Source organism: Lissotriton helveticus, chromosome 10 (assembly GCF_964261635.1).
Source record: "Lissotriton helveticus chromosome 10, aLisHel1.1, whole genome shotgun sequence".
Taxonomy (NCBI): domain Eukaryota; kingdom Metazoa; phylum Chordata; class Amphibia; order Caudata; family Salamandridae; genus Lissotriton; species Lissotriton helveticus.
The window spans coordinates 92,503,582-92,519,352 of NC_136071.1; the positions used below are offsets into that span (position 1 = coordinate 92,503,582).

General features: G+C 47.8%; 1 protein-coding gene across 2 annotated transcripts in view; it reads left to right on the forward strand.

Moving 5' to 3' along the window:
* Positions 1-15,771, forward strand: part of LOC144785951 (hexosaminidase D-like) — a 279,553-nt gene that overhangs the window by 169,792 nt on the left and 93,990 nt on the right. For both annotated transcript variants that reach the window (XM_078664840.1, XM_078664841.1), the window contains one exon: positions 142-224. In XM_078664840.1, the coding sequence (XP_078520966.1) occupies positions 142-224 (83 nt within the window). The remainder of the gene's footprint in view (positions 1-141; positions 225-15,771) is intronic.

Here is a 15,771-nt window from a genome sequence, read left to right on the forward strand (position 1 = left end):
TTTTTTCAGAATTAACTGCAATTGTAATACATCCTTCTCTTTTTAACCTCATCTTTACCAGTTTTACTTGAACAGAAACTGTTTTCCCTACTGACTGGTACAAAAAATTAACTTGCCTTGGCACACACTGCTTTTTTTCAGATATGATCACTTTTCGGCGCTTTGCGAGTTGCTGCCTGTGGGTATTCCTTCCCTTGCCGTCTGCCTGCAGACCCTGGAACACGGTGAGATACTCCAGTTTGAACAGTAAGGAACAAGTAAGGACCGTCCTGGGTAGGTGGACGCCATTGAAATATGGCCCAGGAGTACAGATGATGTTCTAGCCAAGGGTATATGGTACTTTTGCTCAGTGCTGGACTTTGCAAGTGCACAAGCTGGTGAACTTTCTAGATTCATGTATACAATGTTAGTGGGGGCAGGGGAAAGATACAATTCCAGAGGGTAGGTATGCTAATTCTACACCAAGTATATCCTTTACTTTCCTGTTGCAAAGGGTCCTCTTTTCTAATGGTATATTCAGGCAAAAAGTTCTGACTTTGGTGTGCTAGTAGTGCAAAATGGCCCAGAATGAAAGGCTGGTGACAAGGTTGAAATGAATCTGCTAAAGTCGGGATGCTCAACGTAGGTCAGAGAGGGTTGGATCCATACACAACGTTTTGGATGCCCTTTGATCACATAAATGAGTTGGCTATAAATGGCTATACTGAAAATCTGGAACAGAGCTACTCTGGAAACAACTGTGCTAAAAGGTCGATACTGACCCACATGCAGCTTTAAACTTTTTTTTAAAAACCTCACTTTTGTTTAGGTGTGTAACAGTCCTCCTTGCAGATAATGCCCTGGGAATACTGAGTTTCCAATCAGTTACAGCGTGAGATTATCTTTCCATCTTGCAATATTAGACGCGGCTGCCATATTATTTTGTGTATTTTACTCTGCATGTCGACCTTTGTGAGGCGGTGCATAATGTAACCCATTTGCCTGCTGTATATGGAGTGTGTTGAAAGGGCTCTATTGCCTTCCTACCTACAGTGTTATCTGTCAGGCACCATACAGCCTCTGTATAAGGACAAAAATGTGAATGTTTCAAGAATAAAATAATAATTCAGCTGGTAGGTTGTCAGGAAAGTAGAATAGAGGAGAATAACACTAAATCCATGATGCAGGAACAGATATATTTTTAGATTTGCAAGATACATACTCACTTTTCAGAAAACAGCCCGTTTTAGCGATGCGCACAGAGAGTGTGTGATGAAAAAACTAAAAATAAGTGCATAACATCTACTTCAATATTTCAACCGATTTCTTACACCAGTTACATACTAAAGATCCCATTTGTAACATAGCACATGCCTCCTTCTCTCGACGGAGGTGAAATCATGAGGAGTGCAAACTGGCACCTTGTTCTAGCTTGACTCTAGTGGAAGTGAGGTGTAATTCAAAAATTAACATTCAAAGACACTGCCTAAGCGTTGAGAAATTGATATCGAAGCGAATACAATGGCAGGACAAGACCTACCTTGTGCCTCACATTCTGATTAGACCGCATGGTCTATGTTCTGTGCTCCGTTCCTATTTTAGAAGGTGCTTGAGACTTTTGGGTGATAGGTCAGACTGGAAAAAGTCTGACTGGAATGAAGATTCTCCACAATCAGACCGATTTGATTTGCCAGTCAGAGATTATAGTGGAGCGCTCCCAAAAACTCCCAACGGCTAACACATAACCATCTGTTACTAAACTCCCTCAGAACAAAATTTACTCCAGTATTGGAACTTTCATAGATTCCCATTGCTTGTATCATTCCCCGTCGTCGGACTGGGAGCCTCGGTAATAATAAATATATATATATATAAATATATACTTAGGTAAATACACCCTAATAGGTGTAAAAAGTAAAAAATTAGGCCTAGGCCTCATTATATTTTGTAGCCTATAGGTGTCCTTATGTAAAAGGACCCAAACTCACATTAGCAACCAATCAGATTAGCCTCACCCTGTGGAACCTTCCTGAGAAAGCTCAGAGCCTCAGATTTTCTACCGCATCGTTGATGACAGGGAGTCTCTTTAGAGCTCTGCTCTAACTTCTACTTTGAGGTACTATTTAAGCTGTTTTTTGACAGGATTCCTTTAAATTCTTACTATGGCTGATAAGGAAAAGAAGAGCCTTTTCAGGCCTTGTGCCACTTGTGGCAAAAAACGACTTTATACTGAGGATAAACATAAGGATTGTATATACTGTTTATACCCTGACCACAAGCCAGAGGGTTGTAAGATATGCAGGATGATGTCTGTTAAGACTCTTCGAGATCGTGAAGGACGGTTACTTCTTTGGCTGAGAAAGTTGGAAAAGAAGGAAGAAGTGGTTTCTAGTGATGATGAAGATGCCAGATCATCATCTTCCAAGACATCTTTGAAGAGGGGTGTACCATCTGAGGAAGTTTCATCTGAACCCCCCTCAAAGGCTTTGCGTGGGACCTCTGATAGGTCTGGCAAGCCCGGGCCTAGCGAATCTCCTCACGAGAGTGTAAAGGAGAGGGAAAGGCTAGCACCTCAGGTGCTGAAGGCAAAACTGGATGAGGGCTCGGCTGGGCCTTCACATCAGGAGAAAGTTTCTAAGTCCTTCAAGAAACCAACTGTAGAGGCTTCAACAGTGGTCAAAAAAGGCGCTAAAGCCTCTGTGGTGACTTTGTCTCCTCATACATCGACGAGCCATCCATCGACGACGAGGATGACGACGACGACGGCGTCGACGAGGACTTCGACGACGATGCCGTAGACGAAGACTGGGTCGACTACAGCGTCGACGACGATGACTACGTCGACGGTTACCACCTCGTCGACGAAGACAATTCCGTCGACGATGACTATCCCGTCGACGGTGGCAATCTCGTCGACGACGACGATCTCGTCGACGAGGGTGAGCCCGTCGACGATGGCAGTTCCGTCGACGATGACGAACCCGTCGACGATGACGAGCCCGTCGACGATGGCGATCCCGTCGACGGTGAAGTTTATCTCGTCGGCAGTCCCGTCGACGACGGTTCAGACTATGGAGATGCCGTCGACGGCAGGTGATAGAGGCACCAGGAAGAGGAGAATAACGCCGGATATGACTTCACCTAGAAAGGTGTCATCATTACCCCCAGCCCTGTTGTTGGATGAGGATGAGTACTCGGAGAATGAGATGTATGGGGATGCATATAGCCCATCTCAGTTGCATCTGAAATACCACGATTCTGAGCAGGATGATGAGTACTATTATGGGCAGGAGCGGCGACAACAACAACAGGTCGCATACCAGGAAACTCAGGCACAACAGGGCACGGTTACAATGCCTATGAGTCTGTTGACGGACTTGAGAGCAATGCTGGAGGAGTATAGAAGCAGGCAAGGGTCGCGACCAGTGGAAGGTCAGGCGCATGTTCAGCCTCAGGTGATGGCAGTTCAGTCTGTGGCCCCTTCACAGGGGGAAGAGGAGAGGGAATATCCTCGGCAGACACAGGTCCAGGATGATACCTCGGATGAGGATGAACAGAACCAGGATCAGAATCCTGATAACGAATGGAACCAGTATATAGCACAGGATCCGGCTTCTCCGGTGCCGGACCCGGTAGATTCACCTCCGGCGGATGTGGGAGGTTTCTTCAGCTTGATGGAAAGAGCCACGGCACGCTTTAAGCTAGCCATGCCGGCAACATCTACGGATTGTTTTTTGTATGATTTTAAAGAGGCATACCGTAAGACAGTGCGTTCGATTCCCATTGTAGAGCACATTTGGGATGAAGGAAAGAAGGTGATGCAGTCTCCAGCGACAGTCATTCCAACACTTCCACGCTTGGAGAAAAAGTATAAAGCTCCGGATGACAGTCCCGCCTGCTTGATTGGACAACCTAGACCAGACTCAGTCATATCGCAGGCGGCGCAGAAGAAATCACGGAATCCTTCGGCCACCCTCACAACTCCACCGGACAAGGAGGGTAGAAGGTTAGACAACGCTGGAAAGCGATTTTCTTCTATGGCTAGTTTGTTGGTCAGGGCGGCCAATGCCTTGGCGATTCTAGCACGATATGACCGCCAGATGTGGAGTGATGTGGCACACTATGTGGAATTACTGGCGGATGACCCTAGAGCTGAAGCTCGGAAACTTCTGGAAGAAGGACAACGGTCTTCTTCTGAAATGATTGATTGTGCGATGGACATCGCCACCGTTTCTTTCCGTGCTCTGGGCAGCGCGGCTGTTCTTCGACGACAGGGGTGGCTACGAGCGACTTATTTTCGACCAGAGGTCCAAAATAAGATTCTGGACTTGCCCTTTGATGGGGACATGTTATTTGGGAAACATGTCGATGACACCCTACAGGGAATAAAGAAGGACACAGAGACAGCAAGGGCTCTGGGGAACCTACAATATAGAAAGACACCATTCCGTGGAGCGAGAGGAAGAGGCTTCACTTCTCCAAGAGGTGGTTATCAGCAACAGCGATACTCGCAGCAGTCGCAGTCGTACAGACCACAGTACGGCAATCAATATTATCAGAGACAGTCACAGTCTCAATCGTTCTCTCGTCAGAACGCTCGTGGACGTCAGGGGCGTCAGGGCAAAGACGCTGGCAAGCGTCAATAGCGGCCTCCTGACTCTGCTAACTGTTCCTCCGCCTCTGGTATCTCCAGTGGGCGGCAGGATATCTCAACATCTGAGCAGCTGGGAAGAAATAACATCGGATCAGTGGGTATTGAACATCATCCGACATGGGCATACACTAGAATTCCAGGAGTTTCCACCTACAAGAGCTCCCCACGCCACTACTTCAAAACATCTAAACCTTCTGCAATTGGAAGTTCAACAAATGCTTCGGAAGGGGGCGATCCAACATGTTCCCCTATCACAAAGAGGAGAAGGTTTCTATTCAAGATTTTTTCTGATCCGAAAAACGAAACTAAAGTGGCGTCCGATCCTGGACTTAAGGGAGCTCAATACCTATCTCGTAAAGCTGTCGTTTCGGATGATTTCACTCCAGGACATATTGCGCCTCTTGAATCCAGGCGATTTCATGGCTACACTAGACCTGGAAGATGCCTATTTTCATATCCCGATCCATCCGGCTCACAGACGTTATCTTCGCTTCACAGTGGGCAAGAGTCACTTCCAGTTCATGGTGCTCCCATTTGGATTAAAATCCGCTCCTCGGATATTCACAAAGGTGCTGGCCCCGGTAGCAGCTTTCCTGAGAAGACAGTCGCTGGAAGTATTCCCGTACTTAGACGACTGGCTGCTGAAGGCACCAAGCTTCAAAGAGGCAACAGAAGCAGTGGACACATGCTTGAGCCTCTTCATTCATCTGGGTTTGCAACTCAACAGAGAGAAATCGGTTCTTCAACCGTCAGGTATGGTGAAGTTCTTGGGAGCGATCCTCGATACTCAGTTGTGCAAAGCCTTCCCATCGGAAGAGAGACAGTTGAAACTCATGTCTTCAGCCGCTCGGCTGCAGAGGAAAACTTGGATGACAGTCAGGATGTACAAATCTCTTCTAGGGTCGATTTCATCCTGTATTCAATTGATTCCGCACTGCAGGCTGCGAATGCGCCCCTTGCAGGAGGAACTGGACCTTCAGTGGAGACAAGTGGAAGGGTCGTTCGACGACAAAGTAACGGTCACCCAGCAGATGAAACGGACGGTTTCATGGTGGATGAAGAAATCTCACCTCGCAGTGGGTCTCAGTTTCAGAGCGGCACCGGCTCCTCGCGTCATTACCACAGACGCCTCCCTTCAGGGTTGGGGAGCGGTCATGCAAGATCTCCAGGCCAGTGGCCACTGGACACCATTAGAACGTCGCTTGCATATCAACGTTCTGGAGCTAAGGGCTATTCGATTGGCAATGTTGGCGTTCCTTCCAAGGATTTCAAATTCGGCCATCCTGGTGCGTACGGACAACACCAGCGCAATGCATTACGTCAACAAGCAGGGCGGCACAAGATCACAACTGCTTTCTCAGGAAGCCCAGTTGCTGTGGGAGTGGGTGATCTCACAGAACATCACGCTCGTGGTGGAACACCTTCCAGGAGTATGCAACACGAAGGCAGATACGCTAAGCCGCTTGAGGGCAGTCTCACACGAGTGGGAACTGGACAACACAGTGGTCAAGGACATCTTCTCCCGTTGGGGAACCCCAGCGATCGACCTGTTTGCAACACCGAGGAACAAGAAATGCCGGTGTTATGCGAGCAGGGAACACCATCGAGGGTCACTGGGGAATGCCCTTTTGATGTCTTGGTCCGGCGCATTTGTTTACGCCTTTCCGCCATTTCCCCTGATTCCTCGTGTCCTCAAGAAGCTCAAGCTGGACAAGTGCAGGATGATACTAATAGCGCCTGCCTGGGCTCGCCAGTTCTGGTTCACGGAGTTGCTTCTTCTATCGGAAAAGCGGCCCATTCATCTGCACCCCAACCAGACCCTTCTATCAATGTACAACGGCCAGGTTCTCCACCCGAACCCGAGCTCGCTTCAGTTGACAGCTTGGCTCCTGAACACAGAGAGTTTAAGGATTTAGACATTTCAGAAGAATGCAGGAACATTTTGTCACAGGCACGAGCTCCTAGCACTAATAAGACATATAGAGCGAAATGGAAAAGGTTCTATTTATGGTGCCAGAGAGATGGAGTGCATCCATTCTCATCAGCTCCGCATCAGCTCTTGCCATACATTCTATCTTTGGCACGGGCAGGTCTGGCTCATGCTTCCATCAAGGTCCACTTGGCAGCTATTTCCAGGTACAGAAGGACAAGATCGGGCCCTTCTCTACTATCAGCAAGGATAAAAAAGCAATTCCTGAAAGGGCTGTTTAGAGTTTTTCCGCCAGTCAGGCCCCCACCTCCGGTTTGGCACTTGAATGTGGTCCTGGCTCAACTGATGAGATCGCCATTTGAGCCAATACATAGGGCTGAACTGAAGTTCCTATCATGGAAAGTGGCGCTTCTTCTGGCACTCACATCTGCAAGGAGAGTAGGGGAACTACAGGCTTTAACTATCAAAGAACCTTTCTTGCAGTTCAAGAATGATACATTGATCCTACGAATGAACCCCAAATTCATTCCGAAGGTACCGACAGACTTTCATCTGAATGAACCGGTGGTTCTGAATTCTTTTTTTCCTCGGCCTTCCACTCAGGCTGAGAGGACACTTCATTCTCTGGACGTTCAGAGATGTCTGAAATTTTATCTGCAACGCACAGCTGGATTTCGGAAGACGCCCCAGCTGTTTGTGGCCTTCGGGGCCCCAAGAAAAGGATTTCCTTTGTCAAAGCAGGGAATTTCCAGATGGATATCAAGTGCGATCCGTTTCTGCCACCAGGCGGCAGGCAAACCGTTGGAAGGACAGGTGAAGGCGCACTCCACAAGATCGATCTCATCGTCAACAGCGCTGTTTGCTGGAGTATCGATAAAGGATATTTGCAGAGCGGCCACCTGGAGCAGTACTCACTCATTCACGAGGCACTACTGCCTGGAGGCGGCTGCAAAGGGGGATTCGGCTGTTGGACAAGCAGTCCTGAGAAATCTCTTCCAGTAAGAGGTGAGCTTTCCTCTCTTCCCTCCTCCTGTTTTTTCAAACATTTCGTTTATTATGATATGGTTACTGATTTATTGTTGTTATGATGTATAATATCATTGGTTTATAATGGTTCTATAACTATGCACGAAATGTTTGAGGTATGCTAACTGCTATCTACTCTGATACAAGCAATGGGAATCTATGAAAGTTCCAATACTGGAGTAAGAAACAAGTTACTTACCTGTAACTTTAGTTCTCCAGTATTGGTAACTTTCATAGATTCCCATGCGCCCACCCGCCTCCCCTGGGAAAGCTCACTCTGGGCTAGGTGATTATGTGGCGATGCAACGGCTACGAAAATCTGAGGCTCTGAGCTTTCTCAGGAAGGTTCCACAGGGTGAGGCTAATCTGATTGGTTGCTAATGTGAGTTTGGGTCCTTTTACATAAGGACACCTATAGGCTACAAAATATAATGAGGCCTAGGCCTAATTTTTTACTTTTTACACCTATTAGGGTGTATTTACCTAAGTATATATTTATATATATATATATTTATTATTACCGAGGCTCCCAGTCCGACGACGGGGAATGATACAAGCAATGGGAATCTATGAAAGTTACCAATACTGGAGAACTAAAGTTACAGGTAAGTAACTTGTTTCTTCTCCTGATTACACCCCGCAACCAAGAGACCCCAATGCAAAATTGGATCAAAAATATCTCTGCACTTACCTGCTCCCCCCACGTGGTGGACTCTGCTTGCTCTTTAGGTGTCATCCTGGACAAATATCTTAACATGCAAGGACACATCAGTGCCACTACTAAGAGTGCCAATCATCAGCTCAACACACTCAGGAAAATCAAACATTTTCTACCTACCGAGGACATCCAGTCAGCAGTCCAATCCCTTGTTATCTCGCGAGTAGAACATGGCTTGGTAACCCTAGCAGGGCTTCCGAAAGAAAGGTTAGCTCCGCTAAGATCTACTCTGAACGCTTCTGCCAGATTAATCACAGGGTCCGGAAAACATGGTCATATTACACCTGACCTAATTCAACTTAACTGGCTTCCCATTGAAGCAAGGATCCGCTTCAAGATAGCATGTCTGACACATAAAGCTATACACCGCAATAGCCCCGTTTACCTGGCAAAGAAACTCAAGCTCTCTGGTTCCAGTCGAAACTTAAGAAGCTCCAATACCTTACTCCTGAAACCACCCAAATTTAACAAAAAAAGAACGTACAATCGCACCTTTTCAGGGCTGGCTCTGGAATGCCCTATTGACGGAAATCAGAGCCAACCCCTCTACTTCATTCAAGAAACAAGTCAAATGCCTACTTTTGGAAGAACTTCAGCAGCAATAGCTTCTATGTCATGTGATAATCACTTCCCTCAAGTGCTTGACAATCATTTTCACTTTGTGTATTGTAATGTATGTTTGACAATCATTTTTAGGTCTCGGCTAAAGACGCGCGGAAGCGCGTCCCCGCCGAGATCTTATGTCACCGAGCGTGCTTCCCAGGAGACACTCCTGGCCGCGCGCAGGCGAATCTAAACTGGCACGCGCATTAGTACGAGCGCTGCGCGAGGCTCCCACACAACACACGCATACATAGAAACAGAAGCGCTCACGTACGCACATACATACAGAACCCCCCCACTCATATACACACACACACACACACACACACACACACACGCGCGCGCGCGCGCACCGGCCCCCCCTCTCCCCTTTAACTTACTGTGGTAATCTGGGGGACTCCGCTCTCCGCACCGGCAGGGAGAGTTGACGCTGCGGCTCCTATCCCGGGACTCCCTCTTGGTCAAGGGAGCCCCGCAACACGCGTGCAACGTCCTGTTGTCGGCCCCGGGGCTCTCCACGCTCGCAGGAGCCCCGGGCCGCTCCACGCATTTCCTCCGCCTGCCTCCTCTTCCGGTCCGGACGCGGCTCCGCCCCCGTCACAGGCGACCTTGCCTGACTTCCGGTGCGGCCGCGGCGGAATTCCGGGGGCAGTAAGAGTTATTGTATATTTGGCTGCTAAATGAAAGCGTGTCCATCTGCCACTGACATTTCTTTCAAAGTCCAAGTGTCTTAGCTTTTGATGCTCTGAGAGTGTTCTTAATTTCTCTGAAACAGATCTCCAGCATTTGTTTTCGGTAATGAAATATGTTTGATAATTCGATACATTATTGTAAAAAGGCATATGGAGTCTATGGTTGTCATCCCCATTACAGTTTCTGCGCAACCTACATTATTTACGTTCCCTGGACTTTAAACTGTATTATGCTGTAGAAAGATTTTCTAGTTAAGCATCTTTTTATGTGTTTTCTTTTCAATTCTTGTGTAAATTCTATGTTCGTGGTCTGTCCAAGCGCATGGGGCACGTGGTAAAGATTTCATCTAGGTGATGGTAGGGAAAGGGAGGTTTTTAGTAGAGCCTGATTTTATTGTAGATAAATATATTGTATTAGCATCTTTGCAACTGAACACATTTGCTCCTGTATATCTTTAATTGTGTAAGATCCCTAAATGAAATCTGGTCATTTACTCTTCCTCTCACAGATGTTCAGATGTTACAACTTTATCAGTTCGTGATTTTCTTTTGCACATCTTTAGTTCCCATTTACTTTAAAATACATCTTACTTTTGATAATAGTTAATTTAATTATAGTTATTCTTGGTGTAGTCTTTGGGTTATTGCAGTAATAACTCTTTGCTTTCGGTTTCCATTATTCAACAGTATTAAAAAAGAGGAGTTGAGAGGGGTGGGCAACTTGAAGATGAGGAAAAGGACAGAGGTAGTCTATTGTGAATATTTTAAATTTTCTGTTTTGTCAAAAAGAAATGTCATGAGCAATGCCAATTGCTCTACCTTTAATGATGCCGAGACCATTGCATTGCAAATGCTTGTTTCTATATGGATTGAAATATGTACTTGATGTGAAATGTACTGTATCGTTCTTGGGGCGTAGTGCGCTGCTTCAACTGCACAGCCTCGTCTAGTAGGGCCTTCACCTGGTTCCTCCTATGCTACCTTTATTGTATTGTACTTTTACTGTCTCCTCATGGCAACGCTACTTGTCCTCTTTGTACAGCTCTCTGACACCCAATCTGGGTCTTGTTTGCGCTTTATAAAACTTTTCAAATAAATAAAATACTCTAGAGAAAACTGTCTCTGTATCAAGGGAAGTTGATTAGTCTTGACCTGTTAGCAATAACATGGTGCACTATAGGGTGGTATAACCTGGGAGACTTAAATGAAGGAAGCCATTTTGAGAGCATGGTATTTACATAAAGTTATCCCTAAATCCTTCTCACCATGTCTATCAGCAAAATGTAATGGTAATCTGTCGTTGTTATACAGTTCTATCATTGCCTAAATCAGTGTATATCTAAATATCCCTGTTTTTGATCCAGTTAGCCTATATTACAATTGAGAAGCCAGGTGTTTTGAGAGCTATACATATACATTTCTGACAGCAAACCTTCAGTTAAAGGCTTTATGTCCTGTTGACAATGTTTTATTTTCTTATGTTAGAACTGAAGTAGAGGTCACTGGAGAGATTATCGGTGTCTCAAACATCTTCTAAATGAGCAGCATATAAAATTTTATAGAATGCGCGCCGTCCTGTGTCTGCAACAAGTGGCACAAAAGTTAATCTAATTGCTAGAAGATTAATAATGCATCTTTTACCTGTCAGGTGGTTTGTGATCAGTTACTGTGGCATATTATTTTGAAAATATGAGTACCTTTTCATTATCTATGATAGACCGTGCTCTTCTACAGAATTGTTTGTGTTCATATCTTGCATGTTGACTTTTACATCAGCCTGTCACAGATTGGTGTCGGATGTCTTTTCAATAGTCAGTTTTTCTTTTTTTCCAATATGTTTAGCAATTTTGCTACTTCCTAATTGATACAGACATGTCCTCATAAATCTCTTAGTACTCCCTGTCAATTGATATTTGACATTTTATGATGCTCATTGAGAGAATTTTTTTTTACTCTTTTTGTTCCAGTTTATAGTCACTAAAACGTCTGCACTATCTTGTGTTGTTGAGGCCAGTGGTTGGTTGATTTATATTTGAGGTTAACTCATTGATAGAGATAGACATTTTTTTTTTTACACATCTTTTTATTAAATGCAAAAGAACAAAAAACAAGGAAAGAAAAAACAGAAAACAAGGCAATACATTACAGTTGTGTCATGTCGGCACTGGGGGGGGATACATAGTCAAATCAGATGTCAGAAGTATGTGATGAAGGGGGGGAGGGGGGAGGAGACCAGGAAGAAACAAGATATCTAAATGCCCGTGGAGGAAACATCAGGTTGGGAGGACGACAGGTCAGTATCCAATTCCGAAGGGGGGGGGAGTACAGATGCCACCACGGTATGCATTCCATTGATTCCAAATTTTCCCCCATTTGCGGGGCGTGCCACGGGAAACATACACAGTCTTTTCCCGAAACATGCACCAGTCCATGTTTTGTTGCCACACCAGAACTGTCGGTGGCCTCTGGGCACCCCACAACTGAGCAATGTCTCTCTTAGCAATCATATTACCCAAGGTCACCCATCGAAGCTGCGCCAGGTCATAATCATTCGGCTCCCAGACATTCAACAGACACCGCCGCGCCTCAGGCATTGACTGCACACCCGTGACCTCACTCATAACTTCATGCACGCGGGTCCAATAGCGCATCACTGCAGGGCATTCCCAAATAATATGGAGAAACGTACCCACCAGACCACAACCATGCCTGCACAGTCCATCCACAGAGAACCCCATTCGCACCAAACGGGGACCAGTCACGTAGACCCTATGGAGAATTTTGAGCTGGACAAACCGGAGGCGCGCCGGGATAGCCACTTCCTTCGGGGAGGAGATCGCAGCCTGCCAATCCTCGTCGTCGAGTGTCAGACCGTCACTAGTCCATACCTCTCGAAGGTTACTCAATAGGTCGGTTCTGGCATTGATCAGCTTTTTGTATATGAGTGAGATCGTGCTGTCAGGGACATGCCCGTCCAGCACCCGATCTTCGAGCGGGGACGCCTCCGGAATATCCGAGCCCAGGGGAAACACAGACGAAACCGCGTGTCGGATCTGCACATAACGGAAGGATTCTCTATCATTCAAGTCATACTCAACTTTCAGCTCATCAAACGTCTTGACTCTACCCTTGATCCACACATCATTCACCCTGCTGATACCGATGACATCCCACTTATCGAAACCCTTCGACTTCCAGAGGGAGCCAAGTTTTTCCGATGCATAGAACGGGGTAGCCCGGGTCGGCCTATCAGCCCAGCCCAGGGCCGCTGTGGCGCGATGCCACACCTGCACCGCTGTCCTAGTGGGGCCCGTGAGAGACCCGCCCGCAGATGTCGCATACAGAGCCCTGTTATAATCTCCACCAGGCAGCAGCCATCTATCCATCTCAAACGCCGGGTTCGGAAAAGGACCATAAGTGCAGTGATTGATGGCCCCCAGCTGAGAGGCCCTATAGTAGCGGCGGATGTCCGGGAGCGCGATACCCCCGTCGTACCACGGGAGCGTTAGTTTCGCAAGAGCAATACGAGGACGGCCCCCCCATACCAATTGTCTCTGTAGACTTTCAATCTCCCGGAAGTAGCGGGCGGGCACAATATCAAGTGTATTTTGTAATGCATAAAGGAACCGAGGGAGCGACATCATCTTAAATAACGCCGCCCGTCCCAGAGGAGAGAGAGGGAGCCTGCCCCACGCAGTCACATCGGCACAGAGGCGCTGGAGAGGGGGCAACAAATTGCGTTCATAACGAAGCACAGGGTCCAAGGTGATAAAGATCCCCAAGTACTTGAATCCCTCCCGCACCACCGAAATAGGACATCCACGTGGCGGGAGAGGGGCCTCGCCGCATAGGACATAGATGCAAGACTTCGACCAGTTGATGACCAGACCGTAGTTTTTACGGAAAGAAGTCAGAACGTCAAAAAGGACGATCAACGATTTCCGAGGCGACGTAAGATATAGGAGTATATCGTCTGCATATAAGGATATTCGGTCTTCAAACTCCGGAGTCCATCTAATGCCCTTCAAGGACGGTTCCCATCTCAGCCATGCCGCCAAAGGCTCCAAAGCAAGGGCAAACAAGAGAGGGGATAAAGGACAGCCCTGGCGCGTTCCCCTACCAAGTGCAAAGGAGGCCGAGACACGACCGTTCACCACCACTTGGGCTAAGGGGTCGGTGTAAAGCAATTTCACCCAGGCGATGAAGGTGGGGCCAAAGCCAAATTTAAAAAGAACCGCCCATAAATATGGCCACTCCAGCGTATCGAGGACTCCATGCAGGCGCCGGAGATTAAGTGCCGTGTTACGATGGGGTATGAAGCCGGATTGGTCCGGGTGAACCAGGTCGCCTATAACAGTGACCAAGCAGTTGGCAAGCACTTTGGCCAGAATCTTCGGTTCGGCGTTAATCAATGATATGGGCCTAAAGGAGGCGCAGTGGTCACGAGGCTTGCCATCCTTGTGGATCACCACTATGGAAGCCAGTCTTTGGTCGGGAGGGAGGGAGCCTGCCTCCAGGGATTCCAAGAACATCGACCGCAGATACGGTGCTATCACATCCGGACGGAGCTTGTAAAGCTCTACAGGGAGCCCATTAGGGCCCGAGGCCTTCTCCGAGCGAACCGAGCGGATGGCCGTAACAACCTCATCAACTGTAGGCGGAGCCTCTAGGAGATCCCTTTCAGGGTCAGACAAACGGGGCAGCGAGACATCTCGCAGGAGCAAGTGGGAATACACTTCCCGGAAATAGTCAGGGAAACACTCAACAATACCAGCAGGGTCGGTGATACTCACGTCATTCACATCTACAATCACAGGGACAATCCGACTCGCACGTTCCCTCTTATCCAGCCAAGCAAGCAATTTCCCTGCCTTATCCCCCCACATCATACAGTCGTCCCTGTTGCTCCCTGCTCATCTCCTTCGCCGCATCACTCACCAGCGCTCTATACTCAAGTTGTTTTAGACCCAAAAGGTGCAGCCCCTCCGGGGTGACCTCGGATTCCAACTCCCCTTCAAGAACAGTGATGTCATTTTCAACACGGACAACCTCCTCCCGCCTACGTCTCTTGACATTGCCAATCAAGGAGAGGGCCTGGCCCCGAAGTACAGTTTTATAAGCTTCCCACAACGTGACAGAGGAGGACACAGAACCCACATTTTCAGCAAAGTAGTGGTCAATCGTTTTAATCAGTTCCGCCCTAACCTTGGGGTCGCGGAGATACCAGGAGTGTATCGGGGCCACCCTACCCTCCGACCCCAAGTGAGCGTCCACCTCCAACCACAGCAGGGAATGATCTGAGATACCCCTAGCTAGATGTTTCACCTCCCTTATGGAGGAGGCCTGGGAGGAGGGCATCAGCACATAATCCAGTCTCGAAAGACTGCCATGGGCAACAGAATGGAAAGTATGCTGCAATTGCCCAGGATGAAACAGGCGCCAGCAGTCAGTGAGACCTAAAGCCTCCAGGAAATCCCCCAACCAGGATTGTGACTTCGCAATGTCTCGGGGAGGGTAGCGATCACACATCCCCGACACTACAGAGTTGAAATCCCCGCCCACTACAAGCAGACCCTCGGGGAATCCCAAAACCACTCTTCCCAGATCCGCATAAGTAGTAGTCTGAAGACCCGGTGGCACGTAGACGGAAAGCAGGGCGACCACCCTTCCCTCCCAGCGCCCCACAATGGCGGCATACCGTCCCCTGTCATCAAGGATGATGTTGTCAACAGCGAGAGGGAGGGAGTTCCGAACCAGAATGCCCACCCCCCTGGATCCAGAAGTGAAACCTGAGTGTGCGACGAGACGATAGCCACACCTATTCATTGCATGGCACGTATTGCCAAGCAAATGCGTCTCCTGAAGCAAGACCACATCAGGGGACAACCGTTGCAAGAGCTGCAACACCACACCCCGTTTGATCCTATCCCCCAACCCGTTCACATTCCAACACAGTACCTTAAGTCCCCTAACCCCCATCCCAGAGATCAACCCCATCCCCACCCCACACCGGGTGCGACACTGTACAACAGGAGATCATCAATAATATGCCTTGAAAAAAACAATGAAACGGAAACTGCAACCCCCCACCCCCCCAAACAACCCCGTACATCATACCCCCCACCCCGCACCCCTGCGTAAGACTCAGAAGCCACCCCAACTTGCAGTG